Raw genomic sequence first — 27,918 nt, 5'->3', positions numbered from 1 at the left:
TAAACCTCAGATTTATTGTATGGTTGCGTTACTAGGTTTTATTTCCTGCAATGACATGAGACAAAATAGACACCAATTAAGGAGTTCCAATATAAATCAGGGTAAACAGACTGAATTCTGAACCAAAACTGGCCCCTGAAAACACCCTGGAACGACAGAAGGGCCATGTTATTTTCCATTAGATGACACAATGCCAAAATCTTTTCTAATCAGGTAGGTAAATGCTTACATATTATCAGTATGCAAACCAACAGAGCTAGAGTCACTTTGCATTAGTCTATCTTAACTAACCTTCCATTTAAAGGCCTTTGCTCTTATCTTATGTTTAGCCATGTATCTATTTTTTTTTTCTGTAAGGAATACACCTAAACAAGCCAGAAGAAAATGTACAACTTAGTATTGCATTTTAGTTTTGATCAGAAGCATCCCACTGAAGTGAATCTCCCAATGCTCCCACTTTCCTCACCTTGGCTCACTTTGCAGAGCCGTCAGTCTCAGAGCACACACTCTACACTTCTTTCAGATGAAACTAAAATGGAAGATGTACTTGAATGTGCTCCAACCACTAATGTGTCCTCATGCCACAAAACCAGGCTAGACCTCTTCAGACATCAATCCCCTTTGAAAACGCATGGTGTGGACGCCGGGGCCTTCGCACTAAGTGTTTCACTCTGCAAATCTGCTTCTATCGGTACTCCCTTTTTGCTAAGGTAGACATAGGCAGTATGGTCATGGAAAGAGAAATTACTGCTAAATATGGATCTCGGTATGATCAGTCAGAAAACAGTCTGACAAAAAAACCACTCAGGGTTTTAGTACGCCTTTCACATCTTTTTGAAAAATACTGAATAAATACATTTCATGAAGATTATACTGATAACGTACAAAATGGTCACACTGATTATGAAACAGCTGCACTCTTAAGTTGCACTTTATTTCATAAGCAGTAATCTGAGCTATAGCGATTTCTTTCTTTGTCTTTTCACTAAGCAAAAAATACAGGTTGAGATATGAGCATTTTAACAGACATTCCTTGTATTGAAAGAACAAAAATCTGCCACACTGGAAATGTACAACCACTGAATAAAGGGTAATCTAGATACCAAGTTAACACTCTACTTTCATGGAAAATTCGAGAGTAAAGGGTTAAGTCATAAGATGAGATTTCCCTGAATCATAAATACCAGCGTGAGCAGCATTATATTGCATTGGCATGTACTGAAATAATAACAGGGAAGAGTTTGAGATATAATTTCTGATTTTGAAGTATTATTTGTTGTTTTAATACAAATATAAATATAAATGAGATGGGAATTAAATTAGCTTAAAAGTTAAGAAATGTCAGTAATTCTACTAAGCAGGTGCCTGCTAACATCTAAGCAATTTTCCATTACTACTTGCATTTGGCTGATGAAACTATGGAATTTCTCAACACAAAACATGCACCTAAAGCAAACAAATACCGCAAGTGCTGCACTTGCATAAATTGTGCATAATAAACCTAAAAGAAAAAAAAAAATAATAGGGCTACCTCCACTCACAGTTGTCTTTGTTTCTGGAAATTGATTTCTTGAGTAGAGCTATGGAAGATTTATAAAAAGGATTGTTATGTCACAGTTTGTTTCCCCATTTATCATATGGGCTTGAAAGCAAAGGCAAGCCCATAAATGAGCAGGAGGTAAGAGCAATCATCCTTTTAGAAAACAGGACACCCAAGTATTGCATGTCTAATAGTCAATATTAACTAAGAAATCTTATCAATGAGTCCCTCTATCAGTAGAGCTATAAAATGTTTTCTATTGCATAGCGGGAGAGGGGTATATAGTTTTCTGAAAGTTCGCATGACTCGTAGTGTAAAGTTATAAAAGCCACTTGAATATTCAAGAATATTCTAAGTTAAAATAATAGTATGAGTTTATCTGTACAGATACATTGATCAATTAATCTGAAAAGTTAACTTTTTTAAAATAAAGTTAACAAGTACTATTGCAACAGTTCTGTTAATTCTGCTCAGATTAAAAACTCAACTTTTGAAGGAAACTCTCAAAGGTAGAAAAACCTAGAAAAAGGTTTTGGGGGGGGTTTCTAAGACCCCATAGGACTGCTGCCACACAAAAGCCACAACGGACGTAAATATTTAGATAATAGCTAAAATAGTTTTTTAATGCACCTTTAAAACAAGGAAAACATGCTTTTCTACAGTAATTACGCTAGTCAGGCATAGTTATTTGTATTATCAGAGTATAAGCATGCAAATCATGCTCACCGCACTAACATTGACTTTTGATGCTCAGTTTCAAGCAGATTATGGGGGGATTTGTCTTTGCATAATGCTTAGCTATTTCAAGAAGTAAACGTTGCCGAACTGAAACCTTGCTCATTCTTCTAAAAGGCATTCACCTAGAAACTTACATGTAACATATTGCTCTTCTTGCTTTATTTAAATTATATCAATGCCCAAATTTGCTAAACTGATTCATAATTACTTCTGCTGTACTAATGATCTCATTTCTTGGAAACAAAATAATCACTTTTCCCCTAATTTCTATAAAGGTATATGAAAAGCAGATAAAAATATATTGCTTTGGCATAATTATTGCTGGTAGAGACAAATATCTATCTTATCACGTTCATCAGAGCAAGCTATACCATTTATATTTCATTGTAAAACAAAGAACTACTACATGTTGCACAAATATGCTCGATATTTTGTTAATGCTTCACCCTTCCTACTATAATACTGCTATACCCGTATTTACTTCCTTATCAGCAAAATGGGATTTTCAAGAGTAATGTTCATACCTGGCTGACATATGATAGAAAGGCAATAAAGCCATAGCTAGGTTCAAGCTGAAGCTGAATTTATGACACCATTTTGGATCCCTACGCATCGCCTCCTGTCAGTACCTGCATCTCTCATTTTCAACCACTAGATGGTGTGAAAAAATAAAAAAATTGCAAAGATTCCTGCCGACTGCCACAAAATCCAAGTATTAATGTAGTGGATTAGGAAATATTTTTTGAAGAAAAGTGTTGACCCACTTCAGGATGGTTAGGTTCACTTTTCCTTTGGTTATATTTTTACTTACCAGACAAAGAGCTCGTAAATGATCAGACCTTGAAACTGAATCAAGTGGAGGGTTAAGATGGATAATTCTCTGGCACTTTCCCCTCCAAGGACCCTAAATTCAGAGCTGACAGTAGTGGCCAACACTCATTTTTCTGAAAAAGCTGTAACACTCTTTAAGCGATACAGGGCTGAATTTTCTGGGCTGTATTTTGGAGTAGAAATCATTCCCAAAGAGAGAGGCTCTATATATCTGGAGCAGCAGCAAGCCTGTTTCAAGGACCGATTACGGATTAATCACGGCATGACCACAAGACAGTTGATATACAGAGGACAGCTTAAGCTACTGTTTTTCTATTCTGCTCCATTTTTTAAATTAAATTTCTCACTCTTTTGGGGAAGGAGTAGCAAGTGATTTTTCTACCTACAGGCTGAAGATTAAGATTTTATTAGTCCCCATACTGTACCAGAAGAGCACAACCCACAAAGAGGCCAAACTCATTCAGCGGAATCCGTTTCTTCATGGGCTTTTTTTTGGGGGGAGGGAGAGGGGGGAGAGGTGGTTATTTTAAATTAGTACCATTCTTCAGAGCTGTATAACTGCTTGAAAGTCTGCCCAATTCAAGAGTGTTATCCGGCCTTTGGTAATGCAATTCAGTTATTAATTTAAGTGACAATGAAATACCTCAAAAGACATACATGGTCACATTACCATTAGTAATATATCTTCTATATTTTTATATAGGACTATCTTTCTATCCATAAATCTTAAATTTATTTAAACAGAAGCTGTTATATTTATTATCCGGAAACATTGCAGTTAAAGGTATCATGGAAGATTTAAAGCAATCATGACAAAACTGAAGAGTTTGAAACTAAGACAAACAGATGCCTCTAGCTTTCATGCACCTACTTGTATATTTCAATGACCTACAATATCTTTGGCATTAATTATACTGAACAGCAATTACATCTGAGATATATATTCTCCATATATTTTAAAAGGTGGGTTTTTTCAATGAGAACTTGAAAAGCTCAGCTTTTTTCTAGTATGTGGGGAAAAGAGAAGTTTCCTTTGATAAATTGTTCAGAAGTAGACTTCAATGGACCAGGAGATATATTTTAGGAGAGGTTTTGTTTTTGTTGGGGGGGTTAAGGAAAAATAAGAAAATTAACCAACATTAAAGTAGAATAAAATTTCATGCTTATGCTGCTTATCATCACTTTAGATGAGAGGAATTGTATTTCTCATTTGCTTTGCAAACAGGAAAGCAGTAAATTAAAAATTGCCCAAAACTGTCAGAGCAAACAAATTTGGAATCTGAGCTGTCAGAACAATTACAATATACATACAAAGATGAAAGCATAGTTCGAAAAAACAAACCATCTTCTGTAGCAAGATGCCCAAAAAGTCAGAATCAGCACCGTCAGGAATATAAAACAGGAAACAAAAAACATAACATACAAGATAATTTAAAATTCTACAAGGTTAACTTTTACAAGCAGAAAGCACATTGTCTCCCATTAAATCAGTTAACAAATGGTAGCCAAGATTTAGCAAGTAAATAAACATGCTTTTAAGTTAATTCCTGTTACACAGCTATGGTTTAAATGTGATTATAGTTCATTTGACAAAATAATTAATTGCAGTGAATATCTGATTGCAAACAAAGGATCTGAAAGGGAGTGCCAATTTCCCCCCATAGAACTGTGGGAATGTGCCCTTCTGCCATGGCTCTCTTTTTACAATTATGTAGCCCCAGTAGCACGCCGTACCTTGCTGAGAATGTAGATAACGTCACCGCGTTTAAATGTCAACTCATCAGGTACATCTCCTGTGCAGTCCCACAAACCTTGATAGAAATTGCCGTAATCAGTATTTTTGCCATCTGCAAAGAAAACAGCATCCAATTACAAAAGGATAAAGATTGAGGGACTAAAGTTACTCTTTAAATCTCCAGATACTACAAAGCAATTTATTAGTGCACATTTCTTACTCCTCTTTTTAGAAAGGGTTCCCTCATACCGCAAAAGCAAGTGGAAAACAAGTTTAATGTGCGAGCCCTTCACTGGCAAGTTGTATCACTTAAAGACATGTAGCTACAGGTTTTCAAAGCATTTTCCAGCTGCAACTTAAAGCAGCTAGTGTTCCTCTACTAATATATTTCTAGCAAGCCATATTTGTATCTCAACTTGAAACTGATAAAATTGCTAGAATATAATTAATAATAATCTGTGAAAGGAAGCCTAAGTAAGTATTTTGCGATATGCTCCCCCTCCCTCTCCTGTTCCAACAAAACTAAATAACTTCTCTGAGAACCTTTGAGATAATCCTTGATTGTTCCTTCTGAAATACTGGAGAACTTTGAAACTGTTGCTGAAGCTGCATTTTAAAAATATTTGTGTCAGCTCCAGTTTAGGACATTAAGCTCTGGCTAAACATGCAACTACACTACAGTCATAAACTCATCCTTCTAACAGCATAAGCACAATGGATGTGCTGTGTTCAAGCTGCCATACAGACCATTAACTGATTGATTATTTAGCACCCTTTGCTCTGTAATACGGCAATAACACAGTAATAAATGCTTTGTCATACACTTACAATACAGAGTACATCTATTGAAACACAGCGCTTATGCACGGTTAAATACACTGGGTGCTTCTGTTACACTGCAAACTATTTCCTGTTTTTAATTCCATGAGAATGGAGTGTGGTGAGTTAATGCAAAAAGAATGTAAGCAATACCACTAAGATGACCAGTTACATTATGTATACACTAACCAGACAGAATGTATATGTACTAATAATTTACATCACTGGAAAGCTATCTTCTAATTCTGATAACATAAATATCACTGAACTGGCTGGATCAAGGCTGTCATCTTAGTTTTGTTATATGATCCTTGAACAGCAGGCTTGCTGGTTATTCCAACATATACCAGTTACATTTGCATGTCGTTAGCGCTCTACACCATTATTTATAGTTTACAATTTAATCATGATTGGTTCACTTTATTACTGAAAAAATCCTGCTAAAATATCAAGTATCAAGCGAGAGAAAGTGTCACGCTATTAAAAAAGTATAGCAGTATTCAACTTGTGTTTTTCCCTATTTAGACAAATACTTAAATTTTAATACTCTCTGTATGATCAAGAGCTTGTTTTCTATTTATGCACTTCAGTCTGTGTTCTGTGCTATCTTGTTTTGATGGCAATACTGTCGTAAGGCTAAATATTCACAACTTTGAATTTAAAGCTGCTGTGCAAGTTAGCCACCATTTAATTTTCCATAAACTGATGATTAGTAGCTACCACTTTGCTATGTAGCACTAGGGGGCGTTCTGACTATCAGTGCACAAATTCTTCTGTCGTCACACCAAAAGCAGCAATATATACATATATAAAACTCCCAACCATTCAGAAATAAGAGATTTGGTTATTGTAAAATGCATAGACAGAATAATTTCAAGAGGAAGGCGGAACCAGTTTGAAACGTTGCACTTCCAAATTTTGGCCCTTCCTATTTGTCAGCTCATTATTCACCAATTTAGCATTAGACAATTATAAACAGTAACAAAGGTTAGCGCCAAATTAATTTGTGATAAATATTAAATCAGAATCTCTCCTCAGTCTTTTGATACTGCACTGATCACAGTTCCCAGCTCTATCTCGTAAAAGAAAAAAACTAAAAGAGCTATTTCGGTATATCCCACCTTTCAAATCTTTCAGCAGTTGTCTTATTGATTTGGTTTAAAATACATTAATCAGGACTTTTACTTCTTCAGAATTGCACTGAGATGAATCATGACTTTTCACACTGACCTTTATGACTTTGAGGTCTGTTCTCACCTTTATGTGCCTGAAGTAACTCTTGTTAACGCTAATGGGAGGTACATGGGGAACATCAGCAACAGAAGAGATCCCACAGCAGGTAAGAGACATCTCTCCCTAGAGGTGTTCATCATGAGCATTTAATGAAGCCTTAAAGTGGGAAAGCAGCTCAACTAATAACACGGCAACACTGGACAAGATGTGTTTTAAAATAAGCTTATTGCAACAGTGAAGATGTTGCCCAAAGACTAACCATGGCTCTGTGCTCTCATTTGTGCATTCAACATAAGACAGAGTTGTTTAAATCAGAAAGCCTCATTTCCCAGCAAAACATATACTGGTATACCAGGAGCACAGAAATGAAAAATAGGGAGAGAAAGCGCCAGTGTAAGTTTGTGAACAACTATTCTGGTCTTCCAACAAGTGTTAATTTCAAATTCAAAATCCCCTCTCATACCCACCAGCACAAGTTTCTCCAAATTCTGTAACTGCAACTACACATGCATAAAAGCCAATTGTAAATTTAACTTCAGAATCTATACACCTGAAGTGCAAAATACTTCATAAAATGATTCACAGTGCTTCACAAACACAGAGGTAGAACAAAAAAAAAGCTGCAAAAACCTCTGCAAAACACAAGCCCATTCTTTCTTACTTCAGCCCCTCTTTCAGTTGGGGAGAACCCTGCCAAATTTCATTTGATTGCCTCTGAAGAACTGAATAAAACAAAACCAGAAGACCTGGGTAAAGGAATTTGGTATTTATACAGTAATGAAATTATGTGGAGCTTCTTAAACACATGTAATACCTGAAAACAGCTGGTGGATTTCGCATCAAGAACTTATGTGCCCATTAGACTTCAAATTCAAAAGGTATTGATTTCCTGGCATTACTCTGTCACAATTACACTCTATTCTTATACACTGTGAAATGTTGTGTGCCTTAAAAATCCTATGATGACATAATTGCTAAACTAAAGTCTGTCGTATTTTGAAGGCACGGTCACTTAGGCCACAAATATGAATAAGACATGAAAAAAAAATGTAAATGTGTGGCAGAGGGTAGAAAGCAGTTTGTTTTTACCTACCCACTGCTTTTAATATTACCAATCACAAGAAGTGGCTAAGCAAGATTTTGGATAGGTTGCTTCTCCAGGAAATACTTCTTTCATTCCAGGTCAGCTATCTGGATGAACAACTATCCAACAGTTTCCAAAACTCTTCCATAAAGAATTCCTCGTGGTTTTCTTCTGCCATCTCTGTTTTTCCAGTAACAGTAATAGGATCAACAGATATTTTTGTCCAGTATACTGATGAAAACACTTCAGAGTTTATTTGACAGATCAAACAGTAACAGCTGCCAGCCTTCCTGACTGTAGGCTCAAACTGCTTATTTCACTGAAAAATACTGGCACCTGACAATACGTGCTTGAAGAAAGAAAGGTGAACAGTTTGGGTAAAAAAAAAAAAATATGACAAGTATATCACTCAAGCATGCACTTCAAATATTGTAGACTGTTTAAAACTTAAGAATGCTGATGGATTACTCAAGGGGAAAAAAATTATAAGAATATGCTAACAGCCTCAATAGACAGAAAAAAACCAAACCCTGGAAAAACACATTAAGAGTACATATTTCAGAGGGATTTAAGTGTGCTGTCCCATTGCAGCCTAAGCCAATCTAACTGCAGGCTGTTCCATTCCCGCCCCCTACCTTGTGACAATTTTGGCACTTGCCATTTCTGAGCACAAACCTGACAGAACACTAAACTGACCAAAACAAAAACAGGAATTATAGCCCACATATGGAAATGCACTACTTAAAACATTAGAATAAATGTGACTGTGCCTGATTTCTACTGATCTTCCATTTTAACTTTGATGGCATCTAAGTTAGCAAACCCTACTATGGTAGTGACTTAGAGCTAGTAGTTATATTATCTGCTTACGCATTGCTTTTGGAATGAAGGAACACGTGTATGTTTTCCTTTCACCACTGTGGTCCACTGCCCAGTATATTAAACAGCTTGCCATTTTGATTCATATTCCTTGACTCTTGATCAGAGTCTTCAAAAGCTTATAGCGTCAGATTTGAAGATTACTAGTCGGGGCTACCTAACAATATTTCAAAGATGTGAAGTCTATCCCCTTTCGGTGATGATGAGCTCAATATTTACCATACTGAAGGCTTAAAGATGGAGAGACAGGTGAAGTTCAAAATTAACACTACCGGAATGACTCTGTCTTACACAAGTGATTTATTTAGACTGTCAGTGTTGAGTCTCAATGCCCAGATGAGACATACCCTGTTAAAGAACAGTTATTTGTTTGTTCTGACGATGTCCTAAACTGCAAAGAATGCCTGTTACTTACTTGCCCTTTTTCCCACATGCCAGAAAAATTATGAAATAAGGACAAAATAATTGTAGTGTATTTATTTGGACTCAACCTCTAATCTAGCCCAATCTGTTCAGCATAATCTTTCTCACTTCCCTTCTTCTACTGTTCCTTAGTTACTCTAAAATCAAGGTATTTACACTGAGACAGCACAGAACATGACACTTACTGAAATAGTGATTGTAGAAATGATAATGGGTAGATAATGGTAGCAAAAAAGACCCAGCAAGCCATGTTACATAACTGAAACTCTTCAATGCTTTGGTATTTTTAAATAATTAGGTCACTAGCAATTAATGTAAAGCTATCCAGCAGCAACAGTCAGTTATTCCTTCCAACTGAAGGAATAAAAAGAACTCAAGTCTGCACATTAATTGAAGTAGAGATAAGTTAGGGCAAGAAAAGAGTAGGAAAAAAGAAAAGTTTTTTTGCACTTACCAGGCTGAGCTCACAATTTGCAGAATATTTTCTGTGAAATTCAGGTTTAGTAAAGCTAGGCAATAAATTAAGAATGTATGCACTATTTATGTGGAAAATCATTACATACACTTGAGTCAGGTTAGATATTTATGATATGATGCCTATTAGAAATACTCATGTCAACTCAGCCCTAAAAGTCAAACAAATTTCCAGTGTTAAATAGTTAACTAAGTAAGATCGGATCAGGAAATTATTGCTTGAAATGAATCTGGTATCTGGGGAGAGCTGTTATGGTATTTTCAAGGACATTACACAAATACTAGTAAGACTGATAAGGCTGTTCTCATAGCAGTTGAAACTTTTCAGAAATGAAGGTGCTAAGGTTTTGATTTCTTAAAAGTATGACCATTTAGAACTTCAAGAAGACACATTAGTGAAAAAAAACATGCTGTTGGCAACTTTATAATTGGATTGACCCCACGCTCCATTATGACAAAACACACTTATAATTACGGTAATGTCCAAATGAGTACTAAATATTAAGGCTGTAATGAGTCATGTTGTTTTACACATGTTTTTAGCAGAGCACAATGCTAACAGCATCTGATGACTTGGCTCTTGTTTCCTTTCCAAGAAAAGCAACCCAAAACTCCTCACAGCAACCTGTTCCTGCTTTCCTGTATGGGTCAGGAAATCAGGCCTCTGTTTCCTCTCCACATGTTGCAACAGGAAGAGCACTGCAGAGCTACTTCCTAAAGGAACTCTTCTTGCCCACCCTTTCCTTGACAGCCCTGAAAGAATTATGTGTATTATGTACGATGGGGGAAGGAGAGCCAGATTGCATGTCAGTGCAGGTCACAGTTACAACGCAGCAGATCTCAAAAAGGTGTAAGGTCTGATAAGAAGCAAGTCTTCTCTACTTGCTGTGTCAAATCACCAATAGTTTATCTAAAGGTCTGTGCCCTTGAAGCACATATATATCTTGTTTTTAAGCATAACTGGAAATACCTTTCTGTCAAGAAAAGTTGTCTGGCCATGTGACTTTACATGGTGTATGCAGTTATTTTTCCAGTCCCAGAGATAATTAGCACAAGGGCAGCTTGCCAAGTAAAGCTGAGAGAATATCCTTCATAGCCTTTCTGGGCATTTGTGTCCTTTTCCAATTTTTACGCTGCTGTCACTGGACTCTGGCATTTCTTACCCAATTCATTTGCTTTCTGTGGTAATCATATGCAATGAAGATATGCATGGCCAACATTTAAACAGGCTGCAGATCAATTAGTGGTCTTAAGTTTATCTGATTTTTATCAAAGAAGACAGAGCTTTGGGTCGATTGTCAGAGCCTGTGTCAAGTTGACCTTTTCAGAGACGTCTACATTGCCAGTCCCTTGGGCAACTTGTTGTCCCCTGTTAGTCTCTGAATGGCAGAAGTCTGTTCTGCTCAAGCACAAAGTATACACAGATGTCTATATTACATTCTTATAGGTTTGACAGCAACTGCATGTTGTATCTATAAACTGTCCTTTAGCAGTGACACTTCCTCAATGATGATAAGCTAATTTATGCAACTAAATCTCCTTTGTGCAGAAATGAAAGCTAATTGAGTCATTACAAAGTAATTCAGGAAGGAATACCTTGTATAAATTGGCTTACTTTATAAATCCTTCTCAAGTGGTTTTCATGCATCCTAAGTGGTGCTAAGCAGTTTTGCTGCCATCAAATACCCAGGTGAAAAAGACAGCTTTACAGAGCTATAAAAACATTATTTTAAAACAGCAAACAGAAGAGACAAGAAAATAAAGGTAAAAAGAAAATGCATACACAAAATAAAGAGGAAAGATTTTAATTACCTGAAACAGTGGTAACTTTCTCCTGGCTCAGTTTTCTTGGCACTTCAGCCTTTGAAGGAACACGTTCTTCTGCAAAACACGTAAGTGCAAATGAAATTCTGAAGGGACACCTCAGCTGACAGGAATTACAGCCCACATCAGTCTGAAAGCCACACGCTACATTTCCAGATCGTAAGCCCTGTTTACTATTTTGCATTTGTACAGAAGTTGGAACATTGTTATTTCTGTGGTTTCTGCCACCCATCCAAACACTCCAAGAGCTTTCTTTCAAAATCTCAATCGTGAACATCTGTTTCCCTTTTCATCTGCTCTGAATGCAGCAATATAGAGCTGCAGTTCTGCTGTTTTTCAGTCATTACGAGACAATTAGAATGAGGGTCCTATTCTGCTATGTACATTTCTTGCCAGGACAAAGAAAAGGAAACCAAGGATTGAAAAAGTATCCCCAGCCCATGCAAGAATTCAGAAGTTCTTAAGAGAAGTATTCATAGAAGGCAGAAGACACCTTAGTTTTAACACTGTCAGACACACACACCAGCTAGACACCTACATGATGGGAACACAGACACTACAGATACCATGCATTCAGTGCTCCTGCCTACTGCGTCTGACCGTGGTTTTAAGCAAGCTAGACTGTATCAAATAACTTAGTGCAAGTTTAGGAGACAAGAAGAGGGAAAGCCTGGCAGTGATCAGCTCTGAAGCATGTTTTCTGGCTAGCAGGCTTGGAAAACTCTTGAAATCCCCACAGGCAATTGCAAAAGATGTGCTCCATGCTCCTTGCCTGGCACAGACGGGCAACTCTCTCGTGCCCACACCCTCACTTAAGTAAATCCACACTCCACTCAGGACAGGGATGTAAGATCTCCTCCTCACATTTCACAGTCAACAATTCTGTTGATGAGGCAAAAAAGAGAACAAACCATGAGGGTTTTTAGCTGTATTCTTTCTTTAGGTTCATAAGGAAGTAGAAACAGATTTATCTTGGCTTTTACAGTATATCAAAACTGACAAAGCTGCTGTACTGAATGAGGAAATAGCATATTGATAAACCCACTTCTCAAACACAAATTGGACTTTTAATACATTTAAACTATTTGGCTTTGCTACTCATCACATCTTACACAGATATTCATGCTTCTTTTTAAGGCACACATTTCAGCAACTAATTTTGGTATTTTATTAATGACAGGCAACAGATACGGAACTCACAGCTTTTAAAATGTTCCTTATTGTGCAACTTTTATGTAATTGCCTATCTACTTCAACAAAGAATAATTTTATATCAACAGTTCAAAGGATTTTTAGCCTTGTAAAAAAATTTAATCTATCCACAAGACTGTTCCTGCAAACATTAAAGCAGATGTTTAAAGCACAAGAGTAGACCTGTTGAAATGAGTACGCATAATTGCTGCTAACCTATATACGCAGTCCTACAAATATTGCAATTACATCATGAGATTCACTCTACAAAGAGCTTTGAACTTTTGCCCTACTAAGCCAGCAAGAGTTTTTTGCTGCCTGACTCTTGACTAGCTAAAAATCTGATTAAGATGAATATAAACTATTATTTGAGCCAAGGAAAAACAACAATAGAACAGGGAAAATCTGAAGCTGCAGTACAACACAAAACACTCCAAACTATTTACTGCATTCAAATGTATTCCCCCACTTGGCATAACACTTGTTGCACATTTCCAAGTACTCTCATTTGTTTATTTTAAGCACTCCCAATTGTGGCATAAATAGCAAACATACATCCCCATGTGCTGTCTGGAGCACTAGGAGGCACTGTCATTCTGTGGCTTCTCTACCACTATTACACTACTCACAGGTAGTATTATCCCATTATCCGTCACATTTTCTAGGATTGCTCCCTTTTCCCAGAACAACCCACTTTCATCCAGCACACGGAGTATTATACATTGAATAAATAAATGCTGATATTACAGGTTACTGAATGTTTGGACCTACATCAATGGATGTGTTGAATGTATCGTCGATTTTAACTCTACCACTGTCATGGTCATCAGACTAGCTTAAACTGAGGACTGACTTTAGTAGAGGGTATTTCAACTGAAGTAAAACAGCAGAGGAAGTTTGAAGAGATTTTTTCATAAGGTACAGTTGAATACATGTAGATTGCATTGTGGTTTCATGGAAAAATTTAGAACATATGCATTCCCCATATTTCCTAGAAACAAGAGTTCACCAGATCCAGATCTGAAGATGAGAAAATATCTGAACCAAGGCTCTTTGAATACTGAAAAGCTCCCAAATTCAAACAAAGGCTGCCTATTTTAGCATACTGGTTTGGAACCCAACCACCCCCACTTATCCCACTTCGCTTTACACTACAGGGCTGTCACAGAGAGGACAAACTTTCAGGTGCAATTAGACTGGAAGAGGCATTCAGAAGCACACTGAACATGGTCCAGCTGCTAACGGGCATTCCGTCCATGGAACCAGACTAAAGTGACTCCATAGGAAACCTCTTCTGAAACATGCACAGCGCGAACATCAGGTCCTCGGCACAAACCTGGGCTTTATGAATCTGTTGCAAATGGTCCGCACTACTTGCTAATGAAATCATGCTCACAGTGGAGCAGTAATAGGCTTGGCTTAAAAGAACCTATGGTTCTACTAGTGTTTTCTGGTATTATGTCCTGAAGCAATAACTATGTGCAGGAGATGTCCTTTAAACACAGCAACCTCAATTACCCCAGGAATTATGGCTGTAGTCAGATGCGACATACTAAAGTTTGTGTTGCAACACAGAATAGAGTCAAAAGATGAAAAATTAAAATAAAAAATACAGTAAAAGTCCTTCTGTGTTATTAAGATACTGTGTAAGAGGAGTCATGCAGACCTTTAATAAAATAGTCTGGTACAATGTTTCCTTCTGTATCTCTTCTTCACACCATCACTACCACTGCAGTGAGAAAATACTCTTCACCTTCTCACTGTGTCAAAATGCGACTAATCAACACTAATCAAACCAGTGAACTCTTCTAGAGCTGTAGATCCAAAGACCCCTTGAGATACGGGTTATGTTCCATACTCTGCTGGTACTCGGAGACCCTCATGGCAAACAACCCACAAAATTCTTGTGGTGACAAGGCAGCAAGGAACTAACTGTATTTATTAAGCAGTTTGTCCATGAAAATTGCTGAAAATATTTACTTATTTAATTTGCAGTCTGAAGAAAAAACAGAAAAATAATCACCCAATCATAGCTGATTCTACCATCCACACAGTTTAAAAAGTGAACAATGAATTCCACACTAGCTGAGTTTTTTTACATGAATCCATTGATTTTTTTTCCTTCCAATTTCTTTTTCTTAAAGGGGGGGGGGGAATCAGACTACTTGAGTATAAAATGGATAAGAGTTTGGCTTGAACAGTGCATTCCTTCAATGGAATGTGGTATCTCATGATAAATATGCATAGAACTTAGCAGTTTCCTCTACTAACACATTACTTAACCATCTTTTTACATTAGACTCTAATTTAATGCCATTATTAATTGGTATTCTACTGTCCTCTAGTCTGTGACACATTGTCATTGCACAATACTAGTTTATATCTTGGATAATCCCAGTTTGTGGGTTAATATATTCTATTCAACAGTTTAATAACAGTAAACAAAAACAGCTCAGCTATGCAGCAAAATCTACCAAACCACACAGATGGTTATAAGGTTTTCATTGTGTGGTTTCCATAGCAATCATATTGCAAATCTGGAAGCTTCTTGCAAATAAGCAGCTTGTATTTACATGCCTCTCGGCTGCAGCATGGAACTCTACATGTGCAGTTGTTATTCCAATCACATATTGTTAGAAAAATTATTAGAAAGATGTTTTGATCAGTTCAGATAAAAAACTACTGCAGTGAACTAATTTTGCTTGTATCATTATGAAATAGATGAAATCACATGCTTGTAATATACATTAATATATATTCATTTGAAAACTCACTGTGGTGTCAGAAGGTTATAAGCATACAAACAGGTCTTGTAAGACAGACACCCACAAAAATACTTGTATTATTAAATAATCAATTAAAAAAAATCACAGTGTCTTTACGATTGTACTCAGCAGGGATGACAGATGCATGCAAACAAAAAGGTATGTCCATGAAGAACTCTGCTGACACTGAACGTCATGGGTTTATACTGCTTTACACAAGAAAAAGTGAAAGATTCAATGGCATGGTAACACCACGAGTATTACTCCTCCACACTGCTTTTTTGCTACCAAATAATGACTCTGCACAAATGTAAACAAGAACTTTCAAACATGAATAAATGCTTACCATGGGAAAGAGTCAAGACCTTTTCTCTCCCAGATTTATAATTTTATGAATTGACCTAACTCTGTAACAGATGGGTTATTACTCTAATAAGGAACATAAATCAATCCAGCTACGTAATTTTAAAAAATTAGCGAGAACTGGCTTTTTTTTTTTAAATACAAACAAGATTATTTGTTTACAGAAACATTTAAGAATTCCAAAGAAGGAGCAATAAACACGCAAAATTTAAGAACAAAATCATTTTTATGATTTGGCCAAACCGACACCTTTGGCTAGCGTTAGTAGTGAGGGCTAGAGACCATCTGGGGGTCAAAGGAATAAGAATTAACACCCTGTTTTATGCAGGGCCAGCAAGCTGCCTTACCTGAGGACAGTGCTTCCCAGCCTTAGGGAGGGGGTCCTCTGCAGTATTCTCACTATATACACACACCTGTACACACCTATACATTTCACCTAAACTCTTACGGGGTTTTAGCCAAAGCAGCTTGATATCCCAGAAATCCTCCATGTATTGCTTGATCCTAGGCTTATTTGCCTTGGTGTGTGTATTTATAATGGCAGGGATTTTCCTTTCTAGTGTCTTCTTTTAGACTCCAGATCCACCCATTCTGTAGGGAGAGATCTCCAAATGCAAGTAGCAAAACTCTAGCTTTGATAATCCTCCAATATTCCCACAGATCTGTCCCTTTCCCCCAGTTCCTCCTGGATGTGACAGATTACTGGAAGATTTACACACAACTTCTTGACATTTCACCCTACATTCCCAGTAGCACTCTGGTGCGCTCTGTAAACAAACGAAACAGCTTGGAAAAGGCTGCTGAAGGTGCTATTCTCTAACCATTGTGTGAGATCTGGGGGTGGCAGAGAGGGGAATACTGACTATTGTTTTATTAAAGCTCCATCTGACTGTACTGGGGTGCATGGTTTGGGGACGAAAATGCCTCCAGAACAGTGACAGAAGTGGGAAACAAGCTGGTTGCTATTTACGGAAGAGGTTATAAGCATAAGAATCTCTTACCATGACAGAAGAGAGGACAATCCTTATTTTATTCCTACTTCTGTGGGTCAGCTAGTTACCACCCAACAGCTCAAACAGAGAAGTTATATTCCTGCATGACAAGCTTGAGTGAGGGGGTGGGGGGGGGTGGGGGAAGATTTCCACAACACAAGCACAGGAGATGGAGACAAAAACGGGTCACCCAGACACAGGCTAAACACTGGGATTGCAGATGAGGTGACATCAAAATATGAGCAGAAGCAGAAGTTGCATCTGAATAAACGTGCTCAGAAATACAATGGGAAACACACAATACAGAATTGTATTCCAACAGAATACAGAAAGAGATCTCCAGGTTATGAACAATATAAAAATACATTTTAATGAAAAATATTACACACACTGAGATGCTTTAGTGTTAGTTGAGGACAACCCATGCCAATTCCTAGCCCCAATTCCTTCCAACACATGTGATACAAGTCTGATTCCAAGATGGAGCAAAAGGTTTCATTCAAATACACTACCAGCTAAACTGGATGGGACCTCCAACTAACACTTCTTGTGCAAGTTTTAATCAGCTCTTTGAAAACAACCATTATTTAAATTCTAGAGTAAGTAAGGTTGAGTATACACACCACTCTATCCGACCACTAGACAGTAACAGAAGTCTGTTATTACTATTGACAATGTACTGACCTCCCAATGGCCTCAAATAAATAGCATTGGCTGTACAAAGGGAAAGAGCTAGAATCATGAAATACTTTCGGATAGAAGGGACCAGTGGAAATTGCTTAGTCTAACACCCTGCTCTAACTCTGAAAGTTTCAAATTTCTAGGAAACAGCATTTGGCTTCTTTTGGTACTCCATACTAAGCTATTCAGCAGCAGTTTATAAGGGTCTGTGCATTTTAATAGTTCATGTATGAGACAGCTGAAGCTAATGACTTTATAAAACAGGACTAGCTCAAATGACTCAGTTTTGTCCAGATCTTGCCAAGTCTCCAGATGTGAGGTTTCCTGAATTCCTTGAGAAATCCTGCACTTTTTTTTCCCCCTCAGTTGCACTCCTTGTATCTTGAAAAGGTGCACCACCGTTACTCACAATTGTATAAGCAGTCTGAATAACCAAACCAGTCATCTCAGCTAAAAGTGAAGCACTGCCTCCTACTGAGAAGACCTTGGAGAAGTTACCTCATCATCCTCACAGAAAAGATTAGTGGATTTTGTTATAAATTAACTCAGGATCAATGCTGCACAAAAAGGAGGTGAGAAGGAGAGGAAGTGATATTGGAGTCCTGGAATGTCACTTAGCCATTTTCTGGAGAAAAAAAAATTCCCTCTTAAAAGAACCTTCCTGTGACACCACCCAGTGAATCTAAGCATATGTTATGGTTTGGCTTAATCAAAACCAAAAAGCAGATATAACATTCCCTTCCTAACAAAAGCATTTTGGAGTTACAGCATTTGCTAAACTAGAGAGTGAAGTAAACCAAAAAAATCCTAGTCCCACTAGGGACAAATACAAAACACACTTTAAGGCTGCAATTCTCTAGTCTTGTGCAGAAGAATGTTGTTTGGATCATATAACTATTGCTATGAAGAATAATAACAGAGTGAAGTAGTAGAGAGAAATGAGTAAGTTTGGAGAACTGTTTGAGAAAAAAAATCTTTCTAAATAAATCTGTGAAAAAGACACTGCATTTCTCCTCTATTATCACACACATACCCATCCACATGAACTATACTAGGGCAATGGATTAAAAAAACATGTTTTTAAAAGCAGGAAGATACTATACGACTTCTCACTAGTTTACTGAAAAAACAAGTAATAAAATATTTTTCTAGCAGAAAGTATTTTTTATAATGTTTTAGGGCAGAAAGTATGAAGACTAAGTGATCAGAGAACACATCTCTATCCTTGGAGGAAAAACAGTGACTCGCACAAGACAGAAAATTGAGCATTATTGGCAAGGTCGTCCACAGTTGTAGCAAAGTGCATCTTCTCACTCTGCTGTGCATAATTTTACCAAGTTTTCAGGAAATTTAGGAGCATGCTTTGCTTTACTTACCTTCCCTACTTGTTGAGACCTGAATATATGTTAGCACCTTTCATCTTTCTTTTCCTTTCCCCACTACCAAGTGTCCCAGTACCCTTGCTTCCCTGCCCTTGCCCCATTCTGTAGTCACAACCAATTTATATAAAGACTATATCCTCTTCAGACCCCACAAATCTTATTCATTTACCAAACACGAAGGTTTGTTAGTAAGAAAGTTGCTGTTTCCACGGCTTCATAAGGCCCTTCAGGCTTTAAGAGCAAAGTATCACAATGGGAGGAAAAACGTGCTCAGTCACCTGAACGACAGAACAGAATATATTCATTGGGACAACTGAACAATCCACAGAGGATTGTTCACTACTGGCAATTCCTGGGTTTAGTTATGATTATATTAAGATTTCATGAACTCAGCTTCCTACTTGGAGTGCCTGCTTGGAGCTCTTCTTGCAAATAAGCAATCTTCAGTCATGTCTTGAGTGACAGCTGAATGAACTTAGTTGTGCAGTTCCTAGCACTAGTCTTCCAAGCAACAAATAATTTAAAATCTCCAATTAAAAAAAAAAGGCAACAACTTTACATTCTCTACATTCTCTTTTTTTTCTTAGACAAACACAGACGTAAAAGAATTCATAGTTTGTCAATTTAAGGTTAAAGGAGGAAAAAAATTAGCTAGTCTGACAGGATTAGGAGGAATAGAAGTATGTAAAGTCTTAGTTACACCTATAGCAAGCTTGGGAGGAGAGGAGATAGAAAAAGGCAGGAAAAGCAGGACTACACATGAGGAAAGACCATTTAGCATGTCTAATTTTGGAATACTAAAATTTCTTTGACAAAATGATCTAATTATTATTAATAAAATTCAATACAAATATGCCAAAGTGCAATGTGCACCGCATAGAAATAAGGGATGGGGTTTGCACTGACCTTTTTATTTCCTCATGAAGAAAGACCGATAACAGTAATTCTTCTCAAGAGAAAAGAAAAAGGTCATCACAAGCAAGTTCAATCGTGGATATGCACACAATAATTATAACGAAGAATAAAAGAAGTTACAGAGAGTTCCACTTCCAGAAACTCATTCATTATTTTCCCATTTTTATATTCACAGACACTTTGTATTTACAATTAAAGTCACTATGTCAGGGATTTGTTTTCAGAAATCAAGTCTCTTAGAATTGTCTAATCCTATATGCTGAGTGAACTGGTCAGAATATAAACTCAGAAAACAAAGTTATTTGATGGGCCATCAAACAAGGTGAAAATTTCATAAGTGACTTCAGAATCTAGCTCCTTACAAATTCCTTAAGTTTGATTAGGCACTTTTTAAAATGTTAGCTACATTTTTTTGATCGAGAGATTAGATAACTTCCACACCTGAACAGAAGCATCTCTGGAGGTAAAGTTTCATGTCAGCTTCCAACAAAAGCACAATTTTGGCTCCACTTCTAAAAATGTTCCTAAAGCCTCAAATTTGGCATACAAAAATCAAGGCAATAGGCATCTTACCTAAATCCGTACTTAAACATTTAAAGAAGGAATAAAATATTTTTAAGATACTGCTCTTAACAGGCCTCAACAATGTAAAGGAAAGCTTCTGGGGTTTAATGTTTCTACTTGCTCATCTAATTATTTAGCTGATTAACAAAAAATGCTCCTTCCTCTGTCCCCCCTCACCCTCCCAAAAAAGTAGATGCAATTACTGGACAGAATGCAAATTAGTAGCTCAAAGGGACAAAACAAACAATGATTTTGAAGTTGCTTCCGTGAGTTTATTGTAGGTTCACAGGAATTTGCGCTAGATTGCTTGCCTAAATATGTGTGGCATGCACATCAGTACATTCTTATATATAAACATAATAAAGATTTATGTGAATTCACTGTAACTAAAATAAATTTGTTTGTTCTCTCAACCCGTAATAGCTTTTAGTTATGTAAATAGTTTAAGTGTTCAACATGACATTTTATAAACCTTATTATTAAAATGTTTTGCTAAAATAAATGTGGTGGCTATTAAAATCTACATAGAAAATATAAATAGTTCTCTATGTAAATACATCTAGCAATCAAATATTCAATTAACTAATCTATACTGTATAACTCTGTACTACAGTGTTATTTGACAACCATGTACAGGGGTTATATTTCTTAGGCTTAAATTTATATGATACACAGAAAAAAAGTCTGTAAATGTCAAGTAAAGTTTCCCATACTCGTTGATCAGCAGCAAGATTTAAATTTAAAAGCCATTTCTGAAAACTACATATCCCTAATTGTGACAAATGTGACTTGACATAATATTTACATACATAGAATTCATAAAGAAAGCATCTTGTTTAAACCACATAATATCCTTTAATAATCTGCAGGGTTAAAGTATTCAAATTTATAGTCTGATTCCAGAAATGAACTTACTCAAAAAACGGACAGAAGACAAGGCATTTCAGCATAGCTCACTTTAGTGAAAGGAAACACAATACAGTTATTGGCATGCTTCCACAAGAAAAGTCTGGCTCCCAGATGCTTCTCTTATAACTCCTTTAAAAATGTTCTACCAAGACATTTTTTATTCTCTGTGTTGATCATTAACTGCACATTGACAAAAAAAATTCAGCAGCTTTCACCCTTTGGGTATTTTCATGAAAAGTAACAAACCCACACCACTGCCTCTTTTCACTGTTTATGGCCCATGCCATCAAATTAAATTATGTCAACTACGCTAAATCCTTTCTCCAGCTTAAATGATGAAATAAAGTAATTGTAAAAATATTCTTGTTATGATTCATTAGTAAACAAAAATCAGGTTAAATCAGAAATAAGCAGAAAATTATAGCTACAACGCAGACTGTTTACACAGACCATATTTTGGGTAACGTTCCCACATTCATTTCTACAAATACCGTCCCATTCTCCCATTCTCATACATTAGGTCTAGAGTGGGACCAGCAACTCTAGATGTCAGATCTTACTAGCCCTACATGGCACATACCGCGATGCACCTCAGGGAGATGAGGTAGGACAGCAGGGATCTGGAAATAGTTCATAAGCAGGAGATGACAGCTGCTCCCCAGGCAGCTCACCATGTTACTGGCATGCAGAAAAACCCAGGGCCCTCAGAGTCCCAGATTACCTGAATTCCCTTGCAGCCAGTGCTTTGGATTATCCAGCTCTCATGCCAGAGACACAACGTAGTCCCAGTTGCACTGTAAGAGCCACCATTTGTAGGCCTGAGCTAGGCAGTTTAACCAGAAATTGGGTCTTATGACCCATATGGAAATTATGACAAAACTGTATCCATCTTGAACTTTTGTTTATTGAATTATCTGAAACTACTGTTCAACATTTAGTAATGGAGATGCCTCACTTCTTAAGGAAATGAATTTGAGACAGGTATGGAAGCAAGTATAGATTCAGTTAGTATATTTTGGGACAACAGACAACAGAAGGATGACCCTCATGCTAGGATCCGCAGGCTTTTCTGTAGACAGTGCTTTGTTTTGAAAATGAGATTCCTTCCTTTAATTCCCAGTTTTACTCACTGTTGCCTTCAAGATTCAAGGACACAATAACTGTTACAGCCTGCTAAGACAAAACCCTTCCACAAACCAAAGCCAGAAGTACTGGAACCTCTTCCTTAAGAATATTGAAAGTTCGAGATCTTAAACTAGTTTTCATTAGAACACAAACTCAGAGTTTTTAGGCGGAGGAAATCAGAATCTGCTAGGAAAAAGTAGACTTCAAAACAAGGACTGAAACAAAATATCGCCTGTGCCAACCATCCCCTTTCTGTATGAGAAAAATTTTCCTCCTACCTTGCTGTCTAATCCAAATCTCACTGACTTGCCAAAAACTTCCCTCAGTTTCTTCTGGCTTCTTAAGAAAACATTCTTCCCTTCACTGCTGAAGCTTATCTGTGTACCTGCACCCTGCATTTCCCTGGAGCATCCCTCTCTCTACTCTAGGGCACAGACTGCTGCATCTTGCCCTCTCTGCCTGGTCCACTCTGTGGTCTGGGAGCTGTACCCTGCGGACCATTTTCCCTTCCTAGGAGCAACCAACCTGCTTCTTTCAAAGACTCCTACCCAGCCCAGGGAACAGCAGCCAAGACAAGGAAACAGGTGGCCTTTTCCTATGTTGCCTTCCTTGTATATGGGTAAACTAAACATGACATTCATTGCAAACACAGTACACTAACACACAAGCAAATCAGGTATACATGCATACGGCCAGCAAAATTCTTGAAGCTCTGGTTAATTAGTAGTATTTTGTTTGGCTCATTTCTCCATTTTGAGGAGAGCGGGAAGGAAAGTGAGTAGCAGATAGAAAGCACACTGAGAGGAAAAGACATACAGAAGGATTTATGCTGATGGCTTTTCTTAAGGCTGAAAAATTCAAATGAGAGATTGGTATCTATAGTAACAGAATGATTAAGTCAGCCTTTAAAGCCCACCTTGCTGGGTCTTATTTGAGAGTCCAGTTGTATAAATTATGGTTCTTTAATAGCTACCTCGTGGAAACCAGAAAAGTTGAGAAGCGATAGCCTGAGGCACCATATAACCTCTGGTTGCTCTTGTTTCTCAAAAAACTCTACCTAGTGGTTTTAATAGCCTGATATGCAGTCATTCATCACAAATTCAAAAAATAAAGGTTCCTTGATCTATCTATATAGTATTCATCACAGTTATACCCAAGCAGTAGAGCAAGCCCAACACTTCTATTTTCATAAATATACATAATACAATTGACATTTTGCTTTGAACTTGCTAAACTACAGCAATTCCTCAAATTTATGGTTAATAAACTATCTCACATACCAAGACATTTCTTCTGAATGCTTTGAATTAGAATTATTGCACTGCTTCTTAATTAGATAAAAACAGTGCTACCAAAGAAAACTACTTTGCTTTCAAAAGAACAAACTTCAGGTCCATAACCCATTGAAGACATGCATGCATAAACAAAGCTTTATTCACATTTAACATGAAGCCAGCTGTCAGAAACAGAGTCAACACTGAAAAAACTATGATACAAGTAAAATTAGTTTGTGTGATTTTTTTCTTGCCACGATGACAAGCTTTTCTGAGACAGGATTCTATCTCTTAATAACAAATAACTTCTGTCGCATACTGTTCACATCAGATTGGTTTTACAAATCAATAGCGTCAAACGTTGTTTAGCGCTGGTGCATGGAAAATTATATAGAAATGATTGATCAGTCATTGCAATAAAATACCTTATTTCAGTAAGTAAATTCCTTTCAATGAGTTGTGTGCTAATTAGTTTTTGAAAGAGTTCTTTAAACATAAAACTGCATGATTTAAAAATACTTCCTTTTTAGATATTACTAAGTTATGACTTCTAATTTTAAGTAAACAAGCTTCAAAATGCCAATAGACAATGCAGATTTAACAATCTATTCCTGGTTTATTGGGGGGTGGGGGTGGGGGGGTGTCTGATTGGGCTTTAGGGTATTTTTCTTTTTTTTTTTTTAATTCTGAAATACAGAAATAAAGTTCATCCTTTGGTAACCCAAGACTTTGATAAACACAGCTTTCCAACGTGAACTCGCTTAATTTATTATAAGTCAACCACAACTTCAGGAAGGTCGCTTCTATTTTCTCCACTTGTAAACTCTGAAACCTATGAAGTTAAATGTCTGAAAACTATGAAGTCCTGCATGCAGTTCAAAGAGAGGAGAATAAATGCCTGAACTTAACTGCACACATTTTCCATTTACTGTAGATACTGTAATTAACTGTTCCGAATTTCATAGCTGACCAAGTTTTCTGCAGCAGAAGTATATTACCAAATAAAGAATACTCTTTTCTAAGAGTACTTCTCAGTAGACAACCCCACCCCAAGTCCAACCAGTGAATATACCCCTCACATGCAAATCAGACTAAATATGAATACTCAGTTATTATTCCATTTTTATTGGCCTCCTCAATTGCACGTTTGTGAATGTGTGTGTGATGGAGGGGCAGGGGTTGAATTGCATCATGAACAGTAGGCTTCGTGACAGCTATGGGCCACCTGTTGTTCACAGACCACCACTTTATATTCACTTTACAAGAAACACAGAAGAGCCTCTGAACCTTATTTTTCCTCCCAAAGACTTGCCACTTCCTATTCAATGGGCATTTCATTCTTTTCAGCTACACCAGATTGTCTTACCTCCTCTTCCATCACTAACACCTAACATCAGTAGAAAGAAAGGTTCCCTCTTTAGATGTAGGATTATGTTAACGGAAGATAAAGCCCAAGCTCTTGTGGCAAATGAAAGCTGAGGTCCAGATACCACGTTCCTAACCACCTTCTGGATGCAATGTCTTTAAATACAAAAAGTTGTCTGGATTCGTAACTCATGTCTCATAAGCATTTAGTACTAGCTGAAGGACACTCCAAGTTATATATAAATCCCATAAGCGTACTGCCTCAAGACCCAGAGTGACAGAGAATTCAGACACAGCTCCATTTCATCATAGCAGTTGGGATTCAGCAATATACAGTTGAAAGAGGTTGTTTTTCAATGATTTCCATGTCTGGCATATAATCAGACACTTAGTAGACCCCAAATCCCAGTGATCAAGACAACAAAACAACACATCTTTGTCAGAAAAAAAATCTTTAATATTCCTTGACACCAAAAGGTAACTTACATCTGCTTCTCACTGCTCTTGTATTATTTTAATTACTTTTGATTTACAGCAAACTGAGTAAGCCCGGTAGCACTCTCTTCTCCCTATTCTGGTACTCCACCTATCAGCAAGATATTATGGGCAAAAATACTCCATATATGAAAATAATGCAATGGCTAAACAAGTGAAAAATACTGATTTCTTAACAATACTGAGATCCAATCTTTGAAAAAATTGTTTTGAAGAATGACCTATCCTCACTACTTTAAAAGGAAAGAAATCCCTTGCTGTGTTCTTGAATCTGAAAGATGTTTTAATGGAAATTATTCAGAACACTTTCAGTAGTTACTTTGGAAACTCATCTTTAGTACTGTCCTCAAAAATACTCATCTTACATCTGGTCTTTCAGCTTCAAATATTCCAGACCCTACTTACACTTTATACTTTGAAAGCACTTAATTTACTAATTAAAAGCACACAGAATTCTTTCTGTGGAAAAAATAAAAATAAAAAATTGATAGCACATCAGCATTATATACAACTTCTGTGGACAAGAAGTAAAGAATTCCCTAACTACTTGAGGCAAGCAACAAAAGTTGGGAGGAATTTGGACAATATATCAAGATATATAATACAGTGACTTAACAGCAATGATCACAAGTAATGTCTCAGATTCCATAATCACCTGTGTCTCTGCTGACTTCAACCTACTGCTCCGGTTTACAGTGACCAATTAACAGTATCTTCATTTTAGCTTACTGTTCTAGGAACTGATTATACAGCTGTAATCCACAACTGGGACTGCCAGACACCAAATGCTATGTTGGGTCCACAGACCCTGACTGTGATATATTGAAAACTCTAAAATAAGCAAAGGTCTCCTGAAAAGGCATTTTCATTAACACAGCACTGTGAAATCTTCACTTCTAGTGCCAAAAAGTCAATACATCTAATGCTACATTTTGAGAACACAAATATTTGCTATGAGTCAGTGTTCATGAGTGACTGTCGTGGTTTAACCTCAGTCAGCAACTGAGCACCACGCAGCCGCTCGCTCACTGCCCCCCGGTGGGAGGGGGCAGAGAGTCGGAAGGGTAAAAGTGAGAAAACTCGTGGGTTGAGATAAAGACAGTTTAATAGGTAAAGCAAAAGCCACGCATGCAAGCAAAGCAAAACCAGGAATTCATTCTCTGCTTCCCATCGGCAGGCAGGTGTTCAGCCATCTCCAGGAAAGCAGGGCTCCATCACACGTAACGGTTACTTGGGAAGACAAACGCCATCACTCCAAACGTCCCCCCCTTCCTTCTTCTTCCCCCAGCTTTCTATACTGAGCATGACGTCACATGGTATGGAATATCCCTTTGGCCAGCTTGGGTCAGCTGTCCTGGCTGTGCCCCCTCCCAGCTTCTTGTGCACCCCCAGCCTTCTCAGTCGGTAGAGCATGGGAAGCTGAAAAGTCCTTGGCTAGTGTAAGCATTACCTAGCAACAACTAAAACATCGGTGTGTTATCAACATTGTTCTCACCCTAAATCCAAAACACAGCACTGTACCAGCTACTAGGAAGGAAATTAACTCTATCCCTGCCGAAACCAGGACAGTGACAGATCAAACTTACACTCAAACTCCACTACATAATCATTACTTCCTTCTTCCCAAGAAGAGGTAAATCAGAGATCACGTTCTTTTTTTCCCCCTCCATGCTCATGAAAGGGGTACAACATCATAAAAACAATTTGCTTCTTCAAAGCTCAAGCAATCCAGCAACAAGAGAGGATGGTATTAAATTATGCTGCTTAACTGTTAGAAAAAATTAAGATGACAAAGCTGCTTAAAGAGACAACCGTGAGACAGAGACAGGATGGATGATCATTCCCTACCTTCATGCACAACGTCAGAAATGTCAGTTCTGAAACAACATCAATATAACTTTAAAACTATTTGAAAGACTTTGTTTAAAATAAGTAAACAAATTAAAAAGTGTTTCTTTGTGTAGAACACTTCCTGTTGTATAAAACTTAAGACATTTCTTACCTTTCCCCGAGCTTTGCCCTAGTTACAGTTTCCCTAGCTAAGCTTCCAACTACACTGCGAAACAGAACTATTGGCCAGATACCTGGGCTTGACGATGATCCTTGGCCCAATCAGAGATTGAATCAATCCCAAAATTTAATTTACAGCAAACTAAGAACTGATGCAAGTTGTGTTGGCTGGGTTAGTTCTCCACAGCAGTTCCCTTGGCTAGAGATCACCACAGCACTGAATTTCACTGTCCTCACCCAAAAGCTCTCTGTGTTGTGGACAGGCTAAGAAGAGATGGCACAAAGTCAACAATGCCAGCCTTGTGTC

At 37.4% G+C, this 27,918-nt stretch overlaps 1 protein-coding gene across 2 annotated transcripts in view; it reads right to left on the bottom strand.

The window, feature by feature from the left end:
* Positions 1 to 27,918, bottom strand: part of SKAP2 (src kinase associated phosphoprotein 2) — a 121,437-nt gene that overhangs the window by 6,766 nt on the left and 86,753 nt on the right. For both annotated transcript variants that reach the window (XM_076331293.1, XM_076331294.1), the window contains exons 10-11: positions 11,569 to 11,637; positions 4,844 to 4,956 (exon numbers count right to left, since the gene is read on the bottom strand). In XM_076331293.1, coding sequence (XP_076187408.1) covers positions 4,844 to 4,956; positions 11,569 to 11,637 — 182 coding nt within the window. The remainder of the gene's footprint in view (positions 1 to 4,843; positions 4,957 to 11,568; positions 11,638 to 27,918) is intronic.

This window comes from Aptenodytes patagonicus, chromosome 2, assembly GCF_965638725.1.
Source record: "Aptenodytes patagonicus chromosome 2, bAptPat1.pri.cur, whole genome shotgun sequence".
NCBI lineage: Eukaryota > Metazoa > Chordata > Aves > Sphenisciformes > Spheniscidae > Aptenodytes > Aptenodytes patagonicus.
This window is presented reverse-complemented; position numbering and strand designations above follow the sequence as displayed.